Source organism: Anabrus simplex, chromosome 1 (genome assembly GCF_040414725.1).
Source record: "Anabrus simplex isolate iqAnaSimp1 chromosome 1, ASM4041472v1, whole genome shotgun sequence".
NCBI lineage: Eukaryota > Metazoa > Arthropoda > Insecta > Orthoptera > Tettigoniidae > Anabrus > Anabrus simplex.
In genome coordinates this window covers 602,102,575-602,128,033 of record NC_090265.1, presented here as the reverse complement: position 1 = coordinate 602,128,033, position 25,459 = coordinate 602,102,575, and the positions used below count along the sequence as shown (strand labels likewise).

General features: G+C 36.6%; 1 protein-coding gene across 1 annotated transcript in view; it reads left to right on the top strand.

The window, feature by feature from the left end:
• The first annotated feature begins 4,710 nt into the window (after window positions 1–4,710).
• Window positions 4,711–25,459, top strand: part of LOC136857193 (homeotic protein spalt-major) — a 651,196-nt gene continuing 630,447 nt past the window's right edge. Inside the window, exon 1 of the mRNA XM_067135652.2 lies at window positions 4,711–5,277. Within this exon, the coding sequence (XP_066991753.2) occupies window positions 5,202–5,277 (76 nt within the window). The 5' untranslated portion in view covers window positions 4,711–5,201. The remainder of the gene's footprint in view (window positions 5,278–25,459) is intronic.

Here is a 25,459-nt window from a genome sequence, read left to right as displayed (position 1 = left end):
TAAAATTATAATTAGTCCTAGATCGAGTATTTGAACCTGAAAATAATTATACAGTAACGAGGGAAGAATTTAAAGTCAAGACTAAAAGGACTGGGCAATACTGAAAAATTCCCCTCCGCCCACTAGAAAGGCAATCTTAAACTAGGGTTCTCAACCTGTGATGCATGCTTTTCCTCAGAGGCTTCGAAAGATTTCAGAATTAGTGGGCTTAAGTGGCCTACACACAAAACTTATTGTAGGCCTACTGTAGATCGGTAGTCTATATATGAAATAATAGGAACTTAACAATATGGAAACATACCATGTAGCCTAGTTCCGTTGACAACTGAGTATCCAGTAACGTTCATAGTTAAAAGTACGGCAGTTCATTTCCTTGTTTGTTTTTTTGTTTTGTTTTTTTGAAAATCAGTTCTCTGAAATACATAACACTTGAGGGTGGCTTTTTAGAGAGCCATGACAGCTGCAGAAGAGCTAGAAATTATTAAAGTCACAGCCTGTTTCCAGCCATTTGACCGAGTCAGGAATGGCATGAATGAAGCCCCCGCCTACTATCGAAGCCTGTCGCTCTCCTCTGGGGCAACGAAAGGGAGCAGATGAACAGATGAAATGAAATGATAATTATTAGAGAGTAGGCTGCAACGAAAGATGACAGGAAAAAGCGGAGTACCCGGAGGAAAACCCGCCCCGCCACCGCTTTGTCCAGTACAAATCTCACATGGAATGACCGGGACTTGAACCATGGAACATTGTGGTGAAAGGTCGCCGCGCTGTCACCTGAGCTACGGTGGCTTTTTAAGAGCTAGTAAAAAAACCATGTTATTAGCAGCAGATATTGTATTGAAAGATGGATGTCGACAGATATTGAGGAAAATACAACCTTTCGAATAATTCTATTTTTATAGAGCATGGTTTATGCTGTATTAGAGAGAGAGAGAAGAAGAGGGTGTGTGTGTGTGTGTGTGTGTGTGTGTGTGTGTGTGTGTGTGTGTGTGTGTGTGTGTGTGTGTGTGTGTGTGTGTGTGTGTGTGTGTGTGTGTGTGTGTGTGTGTGTGTGTGTGTGTTTTGTGGGTTTTTTTTGTGTGAATGAGAGAGAGCGCGACAAAGAGAGAGAAAATGCGCAAGTGAGATCAAAAACTCAGTGAAGGCTTCGTATTGTAAATATTAATTCCCATGTGAACAGTAGGCCTATTTATAACACTTACTTTTTATTTTTTTTTTAGCTTAATTTATGGCTTTTAGTGCCGGGAGTGTCCGAGAACGTGTCTGGCTCGCTAGTCTGTAGCTGCTTTTCCTGGTAGGCTTACACCCCACGGGGGTGAGCCACATGTACCGCTGTGTGAGGTTGTCCGTAGGTGTAGGTGTAATTGTGAGCGCTAAGTATGAGAAGGAAACCATTTCGAGGATGGCCGACGACATAGGCCTACTCAGATTTTCGACGACGATGGGATAGGAAAGTGCCAGGACTGGAAGGAGGCAACTGTGGTCTTAATTAAAGCAAGCCTAGTATGAATTTGGAAATCCTCGAAAGTCTATCTTTAGGATGGTGGGGTTCGAATCCTCTGTCTACCGAATGCAAGCTTACAGCGACCTAAACAACACTTAATATAGCCTATAGTTTATTCACTGAGATAGAGAGACAATTCTGTTGGATAAGTGACGCTCACCCTTTCTTCATTTCCCGTCCTTAAATACCGTCGGAAATTACCGTAAGTAATAAATAAATAATTATATTAATTTAATAACGTAAATGTAATAGGTACAGGCCTACCGTATTTTAAACATTTAAAATTTTCTGTTATGATTTTATTGTTTAATTCGTGAAATTCTTACTTGTGTATTTTGAACTTTGTAATTGAAAGAAAACACTGTTATATTCATTGCTCAGTAAATGTATGTATGTTTAGTCCTCAGCCCGAAGGCTGGTTGGATACTCAACAGCTCTGCCATCAGCTGTCATATATGGCCTAGGCATCACTGAAGAGGCGTACTAGGGAAATGAGGAGTGAGGTAGTTTCCCGTTGCTTTCCTCACGAGCCAGAAGTTACCATTACATATCAGTCTGCCAAGCCCACTGAAATGTATGCACCAACCAACCCTATGAGCAATATTTTCACACCATTCATAGCAGGGACTGGCTGCAGAAGGAATGGCATTACTAGCATCACTCATACCTCAGTCACTTTCATTTTGTTAAAGCCAAGGATAAAGCCGAGACAGATCAATGAAAGTAACAAAATTGCTCTAGCCCATACCAGAAGACATAGTGCACTGTAAACACTAGGTCCCGCCAGCAAAGGCAGGCCTACATAAATGAATTCAACTGAATTAAAACTTCCTCTTCAACACCAACACCACCACCATCATCAACATGCACTACCATCATCATCATCATCATTAGGAATCGGACATTAGACATTAGACTAAAAATTGCTAAATAGGCAAGTTAAAAGGCACTATACCGGGCGAGTTGGCCGCGCGGTTAGGAGCACGCAGCTGTGAGCTTGCATCCGGGAGATAGTGGGTTCGAATCCCACTGTCGGCAGCCCTGAAGATGGTTTTCTTTGGTTTCCCATTTTCACACCAGGCAAATGCTGGGGCTGTACCTTAATTAAGGCCACGGCCGGTTCCTTCCCATTCCTAGGCCCTTCCTATCCCATCGTCACCATAAGACCAATCTGTGCCGGTGCGACGTAAAGCAAAATAGAAAAAAAAAAAGGCACTATAAGTCTTGAAAATCGACCCTCTCATAGACATAAAAAGCCTGTCAAATAAGCATTAGCAAAATGTAAATTTTAATCAAAATATGTTCAAAATTTGTGCGGTAGGCCTATCTATAACTCGATTACATGTTTTTCAATTTTAGTTTCAACATAACTTGATATAAAATATCGATGTTCATAGGCCTACACGTAAAATTTACAAATGAGAAATATAAATGAAATTTCATGACTTAAAATGTGCATATATGTAATATTTATTTAGTCATTATTATTTATTTGTTTAATATTTATTTAGCACCTGCAATATTTTAACGCAAAGTAGAGGTTTTATTATACTGACATTTCAAGGCATTATACTGTATATAGCAAGGTCCTTGAGGCGGCTGAGTCCGAGGGAAACGGACGGTAAACGAATTAAGAAAGAGAGAATAGGCCTACCTTATATAGCAAGGAACAGATTAAATGAAAGACGTAACTTTGAACTCGCTACCAAGTGAACTAAGCCTGTCTAAATCATGCAATATTTAATTAACATACACCTGATTTTACACTTCATTGGAGCGGTTTTGAACAGTCTATAGTAGGGAAAGACATAATACTGAATACCTCCTTCTCCATGAGAGATTATAGGTCAACGACATCCAGACACCCCTTCGCGTAGTAACGGTGCAACCTGGCCATCAAGAAAAGGGGAGTTTCATTTTGCAGTGGAAGTGTGTAGTATAATTTCAAAAATAGAAAAATAAAAAAAGCATTTTACCTGTTTTCAATGCAATTCAGTGTAAATTTCGCTGAAAATAAAGCGACAGATTTAGAAATGAAATTATTACTTCTGTCGACTTTTGTCTCTGCTTCTGCTAGGCAGCTTTCCGTGAAGTAGACCTAATCTACAAATATTTGACTTATAAGGTGACGTTTTATTTTATCATTCCTATGAGGAAAGCAAGGGGAAACTAAGTCTTCATTTGTGGATGGTAAAAATGCAATAAATTATTTTATATTTGTAAAAGTGCGCGCTTAATTAAACATGCTGTGTTTGTTAGATGTGTATTCCTCCATGTCAACATTATTGAAAAGTAAGGGCGAGGAAAATTGCCATGTATCAGCTGAGGACTGGTAAAGAGCAACGGTATGTTCCCTCGCCGCTTAGAATAACCCACTTGAGCTCCACATACTTCTCGCAGTGACATTTCTTTTTCTAATGGAGTAGCCAAGCACTTCCGTCCAGTGGAGGCTGATTATAGCAGTAGTGGCCATGAGTATCACATATCTTTCTCACTCACACACCTGCTGCCTGGCCTCCTCACCTCTCGGTGCAAGCAATGAATGAAAATCCTCTCGCCCTCCTAACATTCGCGCCGTGGCAGCCTTCTCCCTCCCCGCCTCAGCACCCCCTCCCCAGCACTCTCTGCTGGTCTGTGAGTGGCTGCGGCTTCAGACGGACTAGCAAGACACGCCCGGTCCCGTAGCATGGTCAGTCACAGAGGAAAGCTAGAGCAGGTTGTTAGGATTTCCGGTTCGCTTCGCCTGTACTACATTTCAGTGTGACTCGAATCTCAGTGGCAAGTGAACGTACAATACCACCGATTTCGTAGTGGACTGTCAAGATTTTCGGAAGTTCATCAAGAATACAAGTTTGGAACATGAAATATGCTCCGTAAATATTACTGTTTTAGAGGTTAAGCAGTGCAAGAAAGAGTGCTAGCGAGTGATGTTCTTTTGTGACTTACAGCTGTCTTGGAGAGGAAAAAACTTCAAGTAATAAACACGCGGTTGAGGTGGATGGGACAGGGTGCGCCGCCCAGCGGTCGAACTTTGAGTCACCGCCCCCCCTATTAGTGTGGTGCCGAGTGTGGCCGAACGTAGCTCGAAGTTTGTCGAGCTCGTCTTGACTGCGCGGAACGGCGTGGACATCGAGCAGGAGCTAGCTATCTGTACCGCACCGCACGGTATTTGACGCGCGCACTCATAACCAGGTATAATAGTGGTCGTGTGTGTGAGTGTGAGTGTGTGTGTGTGCGCGCGAGTGAGTGAGGGAGCTGTTTGGCAGTAGCAGTAGACCGCTCCAGGTTGCGGGACTCGACTAGTCTGCCTGCTAAAGCTCGCCCGCTTGCTCCAGCCACGCGCAGACCCCAACCTATCATATCCATATTTATGCTGGTGCGCAAGCCAATAGCGACGGAGCTGAGCGCCGAATGGGATTATCATAATCGCCAGCCGCCAATATTGATAATCATAAATTGTGACCTGCGCACAAGGGCAGACATGTGGATAAATTAGGGGAGGGTAGCGGAGGTGGGGGGGAAAACGAAGAAAGGGAGGTGGAAGAACACAATTTTGAGCGAAGTTTGTCATTTCGTTCGGTGGCAGCGATTGTAGTGGACCGATACAATTGAAGGACAAGTAATAAAAGAAAAAAAACGTGAACTTGGACAGCGAAGAAAAAAGCAACAACGAAGACGACGGCGGCGAAGAGGTACCATGTCTCGGCGGAAACAAGCTCGTCCGATACGTCACCTAGAGTCGCAAGACAGCCTCGTCACATCATTACCAAATGGTAAGTAGATTACACTTTTTATAAGTGTGTAGGTGTGTGTATCAGTGCTCCTCCAATCCCCACTTTCAGATGTACGACTTTAGGATTTCTTTTTAAGATGAAAACCTGATCAGAAATGAGTGTCCGTGTGTTAAAAAAAAAAAGCGTGTGCCGTGAACGTGCTTAGTGAAAGAGAAGTAGCACATGTGTTTGGAGAGTGAAGTGTCCACGCCTCGTGGGTTCTAAGCCACACATGGCTTGCCTTCCCGTCCGCATCACCCAGTGCTTCAGCTGACATCGCCTCGGAAACGTACAACTTACTCCTCAGAAGATCAAAATATTAACATAGTTCCGTACAGCTTGTCGTTAAGGTTCTGAATATTGACAGCATAGCCTAATTCAAATTACGTTCCTGAAGTGTTCCTTTAAAATATATATTTATATAAACAGCATAATATTTCCTTCCTTCAAACCAAATATTGAAAAGTATCGCGTTAATAATTTGTAATCAGCGAATAACAATTTCTATTGACTGACACAAAACAATTCAATTGTTACATCTGTTTGTTGATGCGATAGAAATCCATTACAATAATTCATAAAACATAATATTATTGGAATAGAAACTAAATAATGTGAACGTCTTGTATAAAGCACTGTATTCCCGTCAATTCGCTACGCACGAAGTAGCGCCTGGCGTTGTTGGTCTGTAAAATGTGCATTTCATTTATTCGTGAAATTATACATTTCCAATAACAGGAAATACTGAGCATAAAAAAGCGCGAGTTCGTCAGGGACTGAGTATTCTCTCATTCAAAAAGCAAAGCTAATTACAGGCCGGTGAAAGCATCCATACTACGGTAGGAGCGGAAACCACTCTTCAAAGCACCATTTCCTGGCTTAAATTAATTCGCTTTATTACATTTGTAAAATCGTTAAGTAGAATTATTCCAACACTGTATTAAAGTCGGAATTGGAAATCCTATTGTTTTGTTAGCAAAACCACAACTGATCGAGTGGGAACAACTGTAGGCCTAATATCGCAACGGGAATTTAAAATGTAAATAAGTGTCAAGTAGGATTAATTAAATTATCTACACGAGTTTTGTATTTAGATAACTTATAGGCCCAAGTGAGCAGGTAGATTTATTTATATTTGTATTTTGTAACACTGATTTGAGATATACAGAACTATTTCGGTAGGTGTAATAAATCAGTAGGCGTATATAACGGAGATAATACAGTTGTGAATGAATATGATAACAGTACATTATATCACCGCTTGCGGAAGGTGTTTGGTATTGGTGTGCATAACACTAAACACGGTCTTTATCGCGAAAGTCCCTCTGTTGATAACACCTCAGAAATAAGATAATCAATTGCAGTGTTTTAGCTGGTGTGTTTATTGCGGTGTCTATGAACAGTCTGAAGAGAATATCCTTGTAGATTGTAACGACCTTAATACAAGTAGGCCGATCAGTTATTTCACCAGCAACATTTTATATCATTCCTACAATATCGTTATGACAGGAAGTGTAATCGATTACTTATAAACTCACATTCCATTCATTTATATTTTTGCTGCGATCTAAATTATTCAAATGTCATTTCTTTCGCTAGTAACATTTTTAAACCCGTTATGATAAGAAGAGTAGCCTATATGCTTGAATTCGGAATTACGACAGGTACCGGTTTTTTTCTTTTTTTTTTTCTTGTTTTGTCAATTATATGCGAGTGGTGGTAGTCATGAGGTATCACATCTGCAGAAAAATTGTTAAAATGATATTAAGAGATGGTTACTGTACTGAAATGAAAATCGCGGTTGAGAAGTGGCGTAATGTGTAGAAAATAAAAGGACTGGAATATAGATGTCACAATTGTAATTTGTAGATTATATGACCTGATAGTGAGATTGTAGAGTTATGATGTGGTTGCATCAGACTGGCGGGAGGTGTGGCCGGCCGTTTGGACCGTCTCAAACAGCAGATCGCTACACGTGCTTGTTTCCTTTCGTCCTTCCTTTCTTCCTTCCTTCGCGAGTTGCGACTGACACACCAGCAAACATCCGTATGGCCACACTTGGCCCACTTCAAAAACACACAGTATACAAAGTATTGTTTGTTTTCTGGTTAAGCCACGACACAAACAAAGAAGAGACAGTAGTTGATTTAGCCTCGCGCCCTGATGTAGCCTCTGAAGTATCTTTGAATTAACAGAAGCATTGTTTAATCCTTTGAGAAAGAACTTTCCCCTAAAGAACAACGAATCTTACCGCTTCCGTATCCGTATATTTTGCAAGTTATATTTTCTACAGAGCTGTCTGCAAAGTATGAACAGGCACAAACCGTGAAAGCTATTACTTATATCAACACGGCAATCGTTTATTTCTGTATTGCATACTGTTCTTATTCCGTCTTTCATAAGAACAATTTCAGTAAAGAATTATGCACTGATTTTGTGGGATCCAGTTGTATTTTACGTTGTATCAAAATTAATTTCGGTGATTTCTTCGATCATGGAGCGAGGAATATTTCGACACGATATGAAGATAATATTGTGTGTTCTTCAATGCTCTCTTGGGATATCTTATTATCTTATTTTACTGATAGGCCTACTGATTTTTCAAGATGTCATCGTATTTTTAACAAGAAATGTCTCAGTTAATTTTCTTAACTAAAAACGTAGGAGAATTGAGTATTTCAAACTGAAAGTAATTAGTCTTTTCTCAGTTCAGCTGTTTAATGTTTAGAATCGACCGGAAAAAATTCAAAATTTCAATTTAATTTTTGACGTTGACGATTTCTTATGTCATGTTTATGTACATTTTTGCTGTGCGTGAACTCCTAGTAGTGAATTGAAAACATCCTGAAAATAACGAAGTGTATGTTTATTCAGTTTATTTTTCACGGCTCCGCGTGTGGATTTAATGATATTCGTTGATGTTCGATGATACAAATGTGTTGCGCAAAGTCGATGTTACGTAGACCTGCTACTTGTTATATGCACTAAGTTGTCTCAAAGCTGAAATGTACATATTCGTTAGTGCTAATGCTTAAAATATCGTAATATAGGCTACTATTTGAGACGTTAGCGTGTGTGTTACGGAATACAGTGTGTGCTTTTGTAAAATAATGTTAAAACTAAAATTTGCATCAGTCGTTACGTGCAGCAGAACAGGCATTTCGGTTGTCATATCACTTCTTTAGTAGCCTAAGTTCTTTCTTTCTTTTTCTTTTTTTTTTTTTTTTGTTAAGATGGTTGGTTTAAAAAGCCTTTCGGTGTGATGTGTGGTTGTCCTATCGCACACCGAACTGATCTCCCGTAGACTACCGGTATGCTACTTAGTCAATAGTAAACCGGTAGCGATGTTTTGAAATTTGAGGTGACACATATTTCGATAAAACTAGCCTATGGCACACTTGATACATTGAAAAAAGAAAATACTGCACTAAGTGGGAATATAGTTCTAATTTAATAAAAATTGGTTCTAAGTTTTAGTAACGATAGCTTTCATAAAATATTGGCAGAATTTTGTTTGACACTTCTTCAGGTAGGCTCCTTGAAATCATTTGTGAATGTTCTTGTGAGGCTCTACCTCATCGGATATAATTTACGTAGGTACTTACCTTTAAACACCCTCGAAACTCGCGTATTGAAGAAACTGTTCTAATACATTTTTCTTTCAATTTATTACGTAAATATGTATTGTTTGAAATACACATCGTTTTTACTCAGAAAATCTTCCGTATAGGTCCTCCTTGATTAAGATTCATACATTGTGTTTAAATACCTTGCAAATTAACGGAAATTCTAAAGAGACACTGAATCGTGTATATTTAAATAATTGTATTATTAATATTTGATGTCGGTAGATAACATTGGGAAACATTAAATTCCAAGTGCTGTAAAAGTGTAGCCTGTATTTAGTCTAATAACATGTGTGGCAGCGGTGGGCAAAATATTCCATAGAAGAACTTTTTTTTTCCAAAGCTTGATGAAATTCGACCAGTAGGGCCTACTCAGTGCGTGAGTCTTGACGTTAGGCATACAGGAATAACAATTACATACGGATATAGCTGTAGTGTTAGGGTACTGACTTAAATAAACCATCAAATATCATAGTAGCCTTAGAAGTTACCGTATAGTGTCATTCACTACAATTGTTTTTCATTTATTTCCACGAACTGAAACCGTTCCATGAATTTTTGAAATTAATTAATATTTTGTATAAGTACTCATTGTGGGCTTATCCAATGTCACTGGTGAAAATGTTGGGTTTTTTTTTTTTTTTTTACGAGAATAAACCATAATATATTAATGAGTATCTTAGAAATACGATTTTTGTTTTAGAAATGTGCCAACAGATTTATAATTTTATTATAAAGTCTCCAGAATGGTTTTAAGGGGGCGAGAAATATTGATTAAGTCGTAGGGAATTTAAGAAATAATTCTTAGTTACTAATCTAATCTAAGGAAGAAGAAGTGAAATCATGTTATCATTGGCGTTTTCGCGTTTGTCACGGTAGATTGCCCAGTCAGTTGATAAATCAGTTCCATGGAACTATCCAAGTGAAAAAAATAAGTGTTTACTTAGCGATTAGTAACTGACCGAAGAAAATCAGCAGTTCTACCTCCCTTCTAATTTTGTTATCCAGATCATTACTCCCATAGATACAGATAGTACATATATATTTTCTGATAGAAAGTAATCTGCAACTAATTACCAGAAATAAGATTCTTTACGAAGAATTGCGCACGTTTATTTGTTCAAAAAATGAACATTTTCGCGTATACTGTCTATAACAATAATGTGAACAAACTCCATATTATTTGCAAGTATTTTGTATTAAGTAGTAATCTAGAAAGAGTTCAATAATTAATCTGGAGCAATATCCATGTTTTGCACGAACTGCGTATTTACAAACAACGAATATCATTGTCAAGACTTACAATGGATATTTGTCCACACAGGATGGTATTTCATTAGAAGTTTATTTTGTTAGGGCCAGATAAAATATTTCTTAAATTCACTGATTGGTTCATATTATCTGAGTAGTCAGCACTTGTGACTGCAGAGTAGTAAACTGAATGATGAACTAAATGTTCCTCTTCACACACGTGTCCATTTCATCATACATTTATACCATGACGGATTAGTTCATCATCTTCACTTTTAAGTACAATTTTATTTCACACTTGACTACTGTATATGAAAATAATATTGTAGCCTTTAATACATAATATTTACCTTGCTAAATAACTAATCACAATGGAAACCAACTGTTTGGGCCTATATACAGCATAGTGATTTGTTTAGTGAAACGCTACAGATGCCTGCTTTCATTGTTTGCATAACAAAAGTCAGACAAATACAGTATATACAAATAATTTGCATTCTCTTCTCATAAATCATATAATAATTTTTTATCTACTGTCAATTTAACAATTATATTTGTAGATTTATTTTCAAATATTTTAAAAATCGTTTACATTCACTTAAAATTCCATTAGACAACAGTTTAAAATTCGTGTTTTGTGAACCTAGCTAATAATTTTAAAAAATAACCTAGGAGAATATGTTGTGTGAGGTACGTGTACTCACAAGTAATTAGCAATTGTTTGACTTTAATCATTTCCAAATTTGTAAAAGTTCTTACCAAATTGCGGTTAATATTTCTTGGTCTCCCTAACTCCGGTTAGACTTTTACTTCTCAGACCTATTTCAGTTATTTGTGTAAAAGCACTCGAAATTTTTTAGTATGATAAATTATGATATTTGAAATTAATAAACTTTTATGTTAACCGATAACTGACTACAAATGACTATATTCATTTTCACAAGTATTATTTTTCTCGCCAGTTTTGATTTTAGTCATCACTGTGACCGCAGACAGAAAAAATGGTCAAAGAATCTTCTATCGTGATGACACAGTATGACTGACGACTGTTGTAAATAAGCCATTATTGCTATTTATTTATTTATTTATTTATTTATTTATTTATTTATTTATTTATTTATTTATTTATTTATTTATTTATTTATTTATTTATTTATTTATGTTTACCAGAAAATTGAAATTCTGAAGAGCTGACTTTGGGCATGCTTTATGGACGGCAAAGTAAATAAATGCATGTGATTGTGATATTAATTCAACTGAACAACATTAAAATATCAGAATATAAATATTCTTTTCAATGTTTCAAAGAAATGGATGATGTTGAAATTCTTGTTGATACTAGGCCTATAATTAATATCATCAACTTATAGAAAATGTATGGTTAGGCACTGCTTGCGTTGTGCAAGATCCCAATGACAAAAATATATCTCTCGGTTTATTAAGGGAATATATATCTAGTAAACTAATATGCATGTATGACGAAAGATTGAGACCACCCTTGATATGTGTTAACAATTTTAAAATTTACTTAGCTATTCTTTACCTCCAGTGAGTAAAAGTTTAATTTTCAGTTTCAATTACTTTCTTTCATTTCGTTTATCATTAATATACAATTTCATTATTGATTCGGGCGCCTTCAGAAGTTGCAGCATAAGGCATGAATTGTGCCTCAGATGTAGGTGGACGGTAGTTGGCACCTTGGGAAGGATACTGGATAGTAGACGTTTAATTCTCTCTCCTTTTTCGTTACCATTTATTAATGGTTGAAAGTATGATTGTTGTTGTCTGGTCAGTTATCCCTCTGAGAACTTCTTCCTACTTGAGGGCACCTGCTTCTCAGGATGTCCACAATCACAACGTGAAATCGTGTTCTCCACAAGCTTTTCGCTTTAGAGACCGTTCTTCAAACTGTTTTCCATATTTCCATTTCATTTTCATTTGCTTTCTCTTCATATTACTTTTTTGTTGCAACCTTTCCTCCACATTTTTATACTGTTTTGAACGAAACGTAGGAGAATATTTTACGAGAAACCCTTATTTACAAAACAAAATGTTCTGATACATACATGAAAGAGGTATTTCGGTTGTCAAATTAATTTGTATATATCAAGTCTTCCGTAAGCTTATATAGATGAATCCTTTCACCTACAGTATGTTAAAAAGATTTTAGTCTTCTTGTTGAAAATATTTACACTATTTACGAAGTACAAACATTAACATTTCAAAAAGTAATTGTTAGCAACGAGCTTTGTTTAAGACATCATAATAGGCTTTATCAAAGACTCGTCAAGCATTCTGCACCACCATCTTTATATTTCATAATTGTTAATCTAGGCCACTTTGTGTGATAATCCCGTATGAATGTGTTGCGTTCCGTTAAGTCCAAACAGTTTTTTATTTGTGCATACGAATAGTTTATTTTCCTCATTCTTTATATTTTCTAAGTTAAATTACGTCTACTAGCGGTTTGTTTTGTAAAATTCAGGATCGTTGTGGCCACACATAATACGTGTGCTGATGTTTATTTTGACAATATTTTTTTCATGATCTATTTAGTGTAATAAGTGACGTATCAGTTCATGTGAAATCAATATTTGATGACAATGCACAGATTCATTCTTGTCACGTTTTCAAGTTTTTTTTATAATCTCAAAATAAGTACAAAATTACAGCTACAATTTTATTCATAGGTTTTATCAGAAGAAATTATTATGGCATGTTCCCAGCCTTTTAAATACCACTAGAATATGTTCTGTATTACACTATTACTTGAAGACATTTCTGTTAGTATCGTTAAGTGCTCAGTCGTAAGATTTACTTTAAAATGCTATTCAAGCTATCATAGCCGCTAATTACCTTGCCAAAGATCTGCAGAACTCCTTATTTTTTAATAATATAATTCAAATACATTTTAAAGTAATCTTGTACAAGTATTGTATAGTACTCTGTGTATCATCTGAAATAAATTTTCAAGTACTCTGTAATACGCCCTAAGTTACAAATAATCTAAGCATTATATCTTCAATTATCCAAGTCATGGTAAAATTTACAGCAATGATTTCGAGGAGGTGCCCATGTTGAATGTGATCAGGATGAAAAGGTTAAGTTACCAACGTTTCGTATGTAAGGAATTGCTCTGATTCTTATGGTAATTCTTCAGTATGGAAAACATGTTCTAGTTGGTCAATAGTGTTAAAATCTGTTATGTTTAACATGGAATGATAATTCAATGTACAGATATGCACAGTTTCTGTCTCATCCATTAGGGCTCGGATTTGTATGACTCTTATTTCTATCCTGATCTCCTATTATGAACTTAAATGTACTTATTTATTTATTTATATCGTGTCGAAAGCAGAGTTTCATATAAAGATGTACAAAAAAAGTCAGTAGAAAGTAAATAAAAATAAATTATGCACCAAATGGTCATGAACTTAAACACATTTCTAATCATTGTGAACATGATAATACAGTTTTTATTAGTGCATATTTTACTATATTTTATCATTAAGTCATATTTGAGCAAAAACACGATATAAAAGCAAATCATAATAGTTCTCCAAATATTATTCACATGTTTTGTGCTAAAAATGCCAATTTGTGATTGGTTATTTTAGATTTCTTTTCCTAAGGCATATTTTGTGGTTAAATGAAGTTTGAATGAACCGAGTTGCGCGAGCAGTAAGTTGTCAGACTAGAATGTTAGCAATATGGCCAGTTTACTTTTGGTCTTCTATGCAACATTTTGACAGCAATTTACTCAATTTCTTATGTGACATATTTCCAAATTTTTATGCCGTATTTTGGTATTTTTAGGGCATAAGTGAATGCATATTTCCGGAGGTTTTTAGATCACACAAATATAAGCGCTAGTCATAAATGTTGAGAAATTATTTTACTTTGATTGCTTTTTCTTTCTTTTTTCTTTCCAGTACTATTTGAAGTTCGCGCTAATATGAGGGCTCGCATAGTTTGGATATCTAGTATTGTTTTCACATTATCTTTGTCAATCAGACGTCCTGCATGATAATCATAAAACAAATCAGTGCTGTTCTGAAATATATTTTACATTATCTGTTGTCTTAGTACATGCATTGAGAGAATTAGAAACAAATAATTTTCAACAACGTTTACTGCTGCTGAATCTTGGAGTCCACTTCACTATGTTATCAGCGCGGTCACAGTGTTTGGGGATCCCTGGATTATAGAGGTGCGATAAAGAAGGTCTAAATACCATTGTTACCGACATCTGCGGGAAGCTGGCAGGCTAGCAACCTGGCAGTTGGCGATATCATCTATGCTGGTAACACTTGCAGCAGTCTCTCTGTTGCACTTCTTGTGTGGGAGACCAAGATACGAGTCCTGATACAGTAATGGATTTGTCGCATGTACACTACACAAGAATGCCTCAGACTAACCTTCTTTCTCTAAGAACACTTTAAAATTCCTAATATATCACCTTATCTTTTCGTTAGATTACACACCGTATTATGTATATCTCAGTAAATAGGTTTGTGCCACTGACAGGACAAAACCTATTATTATATCACATTCTCTTGAAAATTTGTTTTTGCTGTAGCTTGGGTCACAACTGTTATTGCAGCTCTTCATTCATTCCTTACCATAGGCTTACGTATCACAAGAGATAAACGTTTTCTTTCCCTACGTGCAGACACTTCCAAGTGTGAAATCCTCCCTTAACGTAACCTACAAACTAACAATTGGCCAAGTGTCTTCCCACAGGATTCTATATACATTAGGATTTGCATTGGACAATCTTCAACGTCTTGCGAAATTTCTGCCTGTTCATAAATTATAGATTTTTCTTTTTTGCATTATCCGTTCATGATGTAGACTCTTCAGTCTGTCGAGCACAATTTTGAAAAGTTGATCCGAATTAAAACTGCACCATTATCTCTAAGGAAATTTTTTCTTCTACTAAGTCCTCTTCTTCTCCTATTATTATTATTATTATTATTATTATTATTATTATTATTATTATTACAAATTATTGCAAATCCGTCAGTGACCCAGTATTATACTAGCATATTGAATAATTTTGAAATCTTTAGACGTAGTCTCTATAGGCCTATAATAGGCCCTATATACAGGAAGCATGATAAGCTCAGTGGCTTAGCTGCTGGCTTCCCACCCGGAAGGCTGAGGTTCGAGTCCCGGTCGATTCTGGGTCGAGACCTTCATCTCGAGAATCACGTGACGTCAGGAAAGGCATCCGGTCTTAAACCCCCGGCCAAAACCAAAATGAGCCTAGGTGGCTCCAGCGACCCCAGAAATAACTGGGATAAGCTGACGAAAGTTTTTTACAGGCCCTATATACGTATATCTATAAACTCCGTACTTTGTCTAATACTTCATTGTTTTTATCTCGGTTTAGGCTAACGAAAGACGAGTGTAATTCGTTAATTTTTGTCGTTTGTCTGTTTTGTCTTCGCGTAAAAACGGCTGATTGCAATTTTACGAAAAAACAACATTATTCTTTAGGGAAAAGGGGGTTGTAGGGCAAGGGAGTTTGATGATTTTAAGAAAATGGGGTCTCAATTATCTCCATTAGTATTAGTCCTAACGACAATGTGCAAATGGTAGAAAAATTATTTTCCAATTTACTATGTCTTGAAGCCTACAATTTCTCGCGCAACGAATTGTAATGGAGATATTTTAGAATTTAGATTGCAAGTTTTAGTGTCATGCCTTGCATACGAATACGAGCTTTTCATTTATGAATTTTCTAGGTTATAAGTAAATTTCAAAAAGTATGTTAGGAATAATTTACATTGAAAGATGAGTAGAGGTCCACGTTTCTCTCCACGTTCTTTTCTTCTTTGCCAACTGTCCTCGGCGACTGTTTGTGAGAGGGACCACATGGTTTTACTGTGCCAGAAGAAGTGCTCAAACCTTATACATAAGTTACTACGCGCTTGCTTGTATAGATGTCTATCCGAAGTACATCATTTGATCACGGATAAGATTTCACATGCTAGAAAGTGTGATTTCTAATAGTCAAAGTATTTCTCATGGAGAGGTTATTTTAAAACTCGACATGTCTGCTGTAACAGCACGCTTTCAAAATTGAATGTTCTTTTCTAATTATTTTATTTGTGTGATTGCTAGGCTGAGTAGCTCAGATGGTAGAAGCTCTCAAGTACCGGTTTCGAACCTAGTTCAGTCCGATAGTATTTGATGTACTTGTTGACTCTGAAAATCGTAAGGTCGTGAGAGGTGAAACCAATAACATTATACGAATATACCTGAGGTGCCATCATTTACCGTAGAAAAATTAACAGATTTGTAGATATGTTCGTTTCAGCTCATTTCGACTTTGATAAAGAGGTCTGTTTTAGAGGATCATGATCATTGAGTAGATTCGTCACTGTATTATTACCAAGACAGCTCCGGTTCGAATCCTAACCAATGCACGTGGTATTTTTAAAATTAAAATCACGTCCCAGTGGTGCGGATTTCATGTAAAACTGGAGGTCGTGTGACGACTTCAACAGTCACGTTAAACCATTAGCTTACTTTTCTTAAATATTATTAATTACACCTAGGAATCGACAATACTATCTTAGGTATTTTTATGGTAGTTATAATTGTTGTTTTAAAAGGAATAACAATGAGGGTACCAGCCCATAATCTGGACTGTCAAGAACATTGTAACAAAATGAGCCCCTTTATTATTTACTTATCACCAAACCTGCAACTCTCCTTCTTTTCAAATACAAATCAATAGGTAGCTTTTGTGCATGTCTGGTCTTTCTAAACATAATTAGGCCTTTTCTCTTACGCACAATTATTTAGATGTGCCCGTGTTCGTAGTTTAGAAGGCATAGTTGAGTTGAAAAATGTGCAGTTACAAACAACATTACTTTTACAAAATATACTTAAACTACATAAAAGCGCTATGAATGAGTTGTAAAGTAAGGAACGTAATTAAAAATTACGTCATTAGGCGTATGTTATATGTAACAACCTGGCTGTCAGTTTCTAAGAACATTCAAATTTTAAGATGTATTCATAAATATTGCTTTTGGGGATACGACATGCCTTTGATTGTTCTGTTAACTTATTTAAGAAAAAGAAAACTTGCATGTTCAAGCTTTGATTTCTTTTGAAATTGGATATTTTGCAGTACTTTGAGAAGTATGTTAGGACTAGTGAATTAAGTATTAGTGCAACCGAAGCAGATTACCTAAACGTACCTATTGATTCATTCGCCGTAAAACTGTACATGCTGTACAAAATTAAGTGCCCTTTTAAAGACGTACTTTGGACTTCTAGAAAATATTTTGATATCGCGACGAGGACAAGAATTTCTGACGTACAAAATACAAAAGCGAAAGTTTTTTCCCAATCGAGTGAAGAGCTGACGATAAAGGCATTATTGTGCATTGCATAAAAGTGATCAATCACTGATTGATTGAGCTATGATAAGAATAAGTAAATGGTAATTATGTTATTGATTTTACGCCCCACTAACTACTTTTATACCTGGCGAGTTGGTCGTGCGGTTAGGGGCGCGTACCTGTGAGCTTCCATCCGGGAGATAGTGGGTTCGAATCCCACTGTCGGCAGCCCTGAAGATGGTTTTCCTTGGTTTCCCATTTTCACACCGCTTCCTTCCAACTCCGTTTTTTTCCTATTTGCTTTACGTCGCACCGACAGAGATAGGTCTTATGGCGACGATGGGTCAGGAAAGGCCTAGGAATGGTAAGGAAGCATATTTCGTTCAATGAACATTTAAAATTAGTCTACATTGAGAACGTTACATTCCGTACAACTACTCAGATACTTAAATTATTCCAACTTAAAATTTAAAAGGGTTTTATTTTATTTGCTAGTCCTTTTGGTTTTCACAGACTCTGAAACAGGAAAGGGCTAAGCCTTAGAAGATAACGAATGGTACATTTAAAAAAGGGCGTACAACCCCCGGCGTTTTTCTAGTGTGAAAATGGGACACTACGAAAAACTACCTTCAGAGGTGGTGCCGGTGGAACTCAGTTCATCATCTTCCTAATGCTAGTTTACAAATTCTCGACTCGCATCATGTACCCAACTCGATTTTTTTTTCTTTTTTGCTAGTTGTTTTACGTCTCACCGACACAGATATGTCTTACGGCGACGATGGGACAGGAAAGGGCTAGGAGTGGGAAGGAAGCGGCCGTGGCCTTAATTAAGGTACAGCCCCAGCATTGCCTGGTGTGAAAATGGGAAACCACGGAAAACCATTTTCAAGGCTGCCGACAGTGGGGTTCGAACCTACTACCTTCCGAATACTGGATACTGGCCGCACTTAAGCGACTGCAGCTATCGAGCTCGGTCGATTATTATTATTATTATTATTATTATTATTATTATTATTATTATTATTATTATTATTATTATTATTATTATTATTATTACCCTCCTCCAGATCCATGCTATTACTACAGAAATTAGATCGTGTTTTTCAGTTCAGATCAACAGCATTAATTGTTCAATTAATCGCATTAATTATTTACCCCAATTAAGGTCTATTCCACTTTCTTGAACCTTGAAAATGATGCGTTCTATCCTTTATATTTTAATGGGGAGGAAATGAAAGAGTGAAAAATGTTAGCTACCAAAATGTACATTGAAAAAGGTAGAGGAATAATAAAGATAGGATTCATTAAAAAATTCTAATTGCTATAATTCATTGAAGAATTCCGAGTTCCAAGTATCTCTATTTTCGTGAATAAATTCGACTTTCTATTAGGCTTATAACAGGACAAATTTGATGGAATAATATTAATATCAAATATGGTCGCATTTTGATTATGGCATGGATAATGTAGTGGGCCTACAGTAATTTAGGTTTAACTGAGTGCAGTTAAACAAACTTGCGCCGAAGATCCGATACTTATTATAATGACCAGTCCTTTGCGTTAATAATACAAAATAATTTGTGCGAAACACCTTTAGAACGCCACCCTCTTTTGCATATACACAAAGGCACTTTTTAGACACCCGCAGAACGTCTACAGAAGTAGAAAGGAATAGCTCTCAAATACCTTGGGTGGTTCGTTAGAAAGAGAAGACCGCCACCCCTATCCACGTACCCAACACCACATAGGCCGCTGAACCTGTAAATTAGTGTTATAAAAATGAGCCTGAAAGAGAACTTTGGATCCTGGAATTGTAAATTGAAAGCACTCATGGTACTCGTACTTAATTATAGTAAGATCTCGTCGATAACATTTTCTGGAACTAGGGCCTATGTGCAAATGTCGTCAGGAGTGTTCCGGAGAGACTGGTGGGGGAATTAGAGAACAGTTAAATTAAGGCGTAATAATTTTAAATTTACAGATTATTTCAATGATTATCTTCGCCTTTTGAGACAACGTCTAACTTAAAGAACTGATTGCCAATTAGACAGTGTCGATGGAAGGATTATTATTCCTGCCGATCGCTGCGGTATATCAGAGCAATGCAAACTCAAATCTGAACAAGGACGGTAGTTGCTGATGAGTAAGAGAAAGAGAAAACAAATGAAGAGGAGGAAGAATGACCAAGAATTCGTGTTATTTGTTTGCCCCTATTATGTTCCTTATTTAAAGGATTCACAGATTTATAACACTGGTGAGAGACACAGATTAGATCCTCTTAGAGACATTCCTGGCTGATTACATTTTTAGAATGTATGGATTTGTGAATTTTTAATTCATTTGAACCTCTTACCCACTTAATAATCAATACATTCATACCAAAACACAGATATTCTCCAACGATATCAACTTGAGGTAGTATGATATTTATCGTGTCGGAAGCAAATGACAGAATACATAGCCTATAGCTACATAATAAATTTCAAGCCATAGTTCACCAGAAAATAGCTGCGCCATTTAGACTCAGTGGTACTTTCGCCATGTCTTCCATTCTTCCATGGATTATGCAGTTGGAGATACAGAAGTGCAGGCCACTCTAGTATTTACGATGTCCATATTCACATGTCATTGGCGGGATGAGTGGTTCAGACGGTAGGTTTTCTGAGCTGAAGTTGGCGGGTTCGATCCCGGCTCATTACCCGTGGTTATTGAATGTATTCATATACGTAGGCCTACGTGAGGTTTTTGTCGGTAGATTTACAAGCTCATGTAAGAACTCCTGAGGGACAAAATTCCGGCACCTGAACATTTCTAGAAACCGTAAGAATAGTTGATGGGATTTTAAAATCAGTAATATTGTCATTATTATTATTCGCATATCATGGCATTCGTAAGAAAACTTCAACTCAGCAGACTGCATAATGGATCATCAGAAGCAAAATACTAGGCCTAAGTTATTATATCGTAATACTGGAAGCAATTCATAGCTTGTAGTCTATTAATAAGCGAACAGGATACGTTTGTTCTTACTTGCTTGTGACTTTAGCACTGGTTCAACTGCTTCTGAACGTTTTACACCTTGGATTAGATTACTTTTTCTAACTTGGCCTGGCCAGTTTCTTCTACAACGCACCGAGAGCAACAGGTCTTATGGTGACGATGGGATAAGAAATGGGTAGGACTAAGAAATAAACGACCGTGGCCTTCATTAAGGTAGACAACAGACCCACCATTTGCTTGATGTGAAAATGGGAAACCACGGAAAACCATCTTTAGAGCTGCCGACAGTGGGGTTCGAACCCACCGTATCCCAAATGCTCCATTATGTAAATCGCGTAGCCATCTCGCTCAATGGATTAAAATTGTTTGTTTCCCTAAATAAAGTGTGATTTTGAGATTTATAATAACTAGCCTTCATAACCGTGCCTGTAGCAATTCTATACGAACTTCCTCAGTGCAAATTGAATTCTAATTCGTTCCTCTGTTTCTGCTGAGATGAAACTCTACTGAATCGTAAATTCTTGCTTATGTTGATTATGCGAAGATTACAATCTGCGTGTAACATAAAATTCGGAGCATTCATTATCATGATCCACTGGAAAAGGGGGAATTCTATTCTCCGTCAGTCAAATTGAGAAATTTAAGACACGAGGATTCCAGTTCGGGAGGGACACATGCCTCTGAGATTCATTCACCTTACAACAGAAATGAGTACCAGCCTAATCTCTAGGGACAAAGACAGCCAAGTGGTGTATCACATTCTGTGCAGGAAATAATGGAAACCTTTACCTCTCACCTCCACGAATTTTCAGAGACTATACGGAGATGCCTTTGCCATTATCATGTTCATCAAATATTGCTAACACGGCATTATTTTTTCTAAGAATGAAGAATAATTTTCATATTATCCGGATGTGTCCATGTCCACTCGTATCACTCAGGTAATTAGCTATTGTTCTTCAAAATATAAGACTGCAGATTTGAAACCCGGCTCCGATCGATGGCAATTAAAGAAGTATTAGATGAGACAGCCTTATGACAGTAGATTTTAGCGCACATAAAGTAACTTATTGGACACAAAGCTCCTGTTCCACGACGTGTTTGAGAACCATTTGAAGTTAATGGAATTATTATTAGCCTATTATTAATCTTATGTCTCAATTACCGTACTGCGGACATTTTTACTTCATGCCATTTAGGCTGCTTGTGAGTCAGTTTTAACGTTCTATTTTACACTAGCATATCACAGAGAAGCGGAATCATGTAGGGCGATCAATGGCTGAGTTTTAATTAATGTTGTCGGATAAATACCAGATGTGTTACCAGATATTAAGATCCTTGAATGACATAATCAATGTCGGTTCGATTTTAATAATACGATTTTTGTATTGTTTAATTGTGTTATTTCGTTTATAAAGGAATCCAGAAAATTATTGAGGGACGGTAGCATAGATAATGTTAGTGAGTGGTGTTTGTTTCAAAATTCAATTAATCTAGATCCAAGTATCGTTAGCCAGTTACAATGCATCAGGAATGGAGCTAACCTTGAACTAACTATTGTGTGCGCTAATAGCAATAATTGAAAAAGTTAGGCATTACATTGCTTCTTTTGGACGTGCTGAAGTATTGCGTCATGTTATTAAAAGTATATTGTCTACTGTAAGTGCTTATTCGATTTCAGATAAATCACTAGGTGTCTGACTTTTTAAAAAACGAAGCTGGATATGTAATGTTTCGAAGAGGTATCACCTAGGTCTCCTTAGCAACTCATTTCCAACATAGACATTACTATCAAGGAATATCTATTATTATTTTAAATTTCTACCTCCTTCAAGACAAGCACAGTATATTCATTCTAACTTGAAGTCAAAGAGTAATAGTTTACTCTTATTAAAGTTAAGTTTGATTAAGCTGTGACTCAGAATAATTACATGAATAATTACATTCTTACAAAGGTAATTCTAATAATAATAATAATAATAATAATATATTTAGCATGTTTATATACAAAGTAAATGTTGAAAATATGCACCACGATTCTGACGGATCACCAGTTAGATCATCTACCGTATGGGATGTATTTACAATAATTACGTAATGTATTACACGTTGATATAGATGTCATATAGCCTACATTTTTATATATCATACAAACAATACGATGTATATAATTACGTACCGTATATAAATATAGTATCTAAAATAGTTGAAGAAATCAAAATAATATAAAAAGAAGGAAAACGTATTAAAGCATGTAGATATTATAATATTGCTTTTGCATCCCACTAATTGCTTCTGCGGTTTTCAGAGACACCGACATGCTAGAATTTTGTTTCCCAGAGAGTTATTTTACGTGCCGGTAAAGCTATTGGAAAATCAGAGGCAAATTATATAGGCTATATCATGGTGACGTCAGAAAAGGTCTATAATTTCCTCAATCAAAATCTAAAATAATCCAGGGTAATAATAATAATAATAATAATAATAATAATAATAATAATAATAATAATAATAATCGTATTGCCTCAGCATAATTTGACGCCATCTGGCTGTGTCCTCGTCAGTTTGGATGTTCCATTTTACTCAAGGCCCACCAGATGGCAGAGTAAACCGAATCTCCCTTGGGCGCTATGGCTGAGCTTTATGAATTTTGTCGGGTGAACATCAAATATTTCACCAGAGATCTTTTACATGCCGACATCGTATAATATGGAATGTCGCACGAACTTTTTCCCGTCCTTCAAAAATCCGACTATCTCTGCAGGGTTGGCACCCGCTATCTTGGGATCCGGAGACCGACACTCTACCATTGATCCACGGAGCCAGGATGAGACCCCAGAAATAACTGAGATACGCAAAAGAATGTAAATGATGATGATGATAATAATAATAATAATAATAATAATAATAATAATAATAATAATAATAATAATAATAATAATAATAATAATAATAATAATAATAATAATAATAATAATAATAATAATTCCTTTCCGGGGTTTTTCCAATTTTCTGGGGTCAGCACTGTTTTAGATTAGTCCCAGTTTTACGTCCGGATGCTTTTCCTGACGGCGACCCGATGTGGAGTGATGTATTCACTATTATGTGTTTCTGTGGTGTGCTGTGTGTAGGGCCTATATGAAGTTGTGTATTTAACATGATCACAAACACCCAACACAGGACCAACAAATTGTGGTCGGGTATCGAACCCGAGCCCCTCTGAACCGAAGGCCACTACGCTGACCATTCAGCCAAGGTACCAGAAATAATAATAATAATAATAATTACCGATAGGGCTAGATGAATATCTTCTGTGAAAATTATGTATTTGATAATGGCATCCTCTCAGTAGCCTAACTATGTTGCTGAGGTAGACGAAGACTGAAGGATAGTTTCTGACTATTATTCCCAGGAAATGTTGAGATCAAATCTTCCTATTTTATAAGTTTCTAATCTATTTACCGAGAACTCGTTGACCTAAAACTATCATTCGATATATTGAAGTAACGAGTTAAATACGGAGCTCAGAAGCAATCAAAAAGATGTTATTGCTTTAGGTCAACACGAACGTTTATGAACGCCATAAACCTGTACATCTTGGACCTTAGTTTAGTATTACCAGCACATGAAACCTCCTGCTAACAAGACGGTCATTGAGCAACAATGTCCGTCATACATCAACCTGTTAAGTTAATTGTAGATAGAAACAGGTCTTCTGTTTTAATATTCTCGCAACATCACTCGTCAAGTGAATCATATACTGGTAAAAATACGATGCTGAAGTAATTATTTCATTAAATTATTAATTACCAAGTGTGTATTAATTGAATTCCAGAAATCAACACTTTTCTTCATTGCAATCTCGAGCAAATCGACCGGTCATTGTATGCATAAGCGAATGAGATACAGGGATGAAGTAAGGCATTATATCATAGAAGTGAAGAAAACAAAGAGCCATGATGATTTCCATTAAATTTTCTCCACATTTTGTAGCATACCTCATAACGAAGTAGGCGGTCTTCGGAATTATTGAATTGGAATTATTTGCTGAAGTTGTAGCGGTTCAAAAAACACATAGCATCTCAATCAAGAAACATCTGTTTCGATTAAAATTATGTGTAATGTTGCTTAATTATATCGGGTGTAGAGAAAATTGTGTCCAGTTAACAGGTTGGGATGAAAAGAATCGGGACAATTACTGTGTGTAGTAAGCATCCCTCCAACTAGCTGCCTCTATGGTTCACTGGCAGAGGATTGCGATCCCATGATCACGCACGGATTCAAACCCGGCAGAGGCACCCGAATGTTTGAAGGGTGGGTAAAAAGTCCATTCACACTCCACGTCGTATGATATCGGCATGTAGAAGATCTTCGATGTCACATTTGATGCTCATCCGACAAAATTAATTTAAAAATGAGGTCGCCCAAGAGAAATCCGTTGTTACTCTTTCATCTGGTAGGGTAAAATGGAACGTCGAAATTGACAAACAGGCAGCTTTGATGGCGTCAAATTAGAAATGCCTGTACACTGTAGCTGAGGGGCCATATTATTATTATTATTATTATTATTATTATTATTATTATTATTATTATTATTATTATTATTATTATATGTCCGGCTCCATGGCCAAATTGTTAGCATTCTGGCCTTTGATTCAAGGGGATTCGGGTTCAATTTCCGGCCGGGTCGCTATTTTAACTTCCATTAGTTAATTCCTATGGCTCGGGGGCTGGGTATTTTTAGCATTAGATTTCTTCTTAGATAGAGCCTGTACGGCGCCTAATCAAGAGACCTGCACCAGGTCTCTTCGGAGGCCACACGCTATTATTATTATTATTATTATTAATAATAATAATAATAATAATATTATTTAATAATAATCATCCTCTAACTCGCAATTTTAAGCCAGGTTTTAACGTCGTATTGACTCGGGTAGGTTTTTT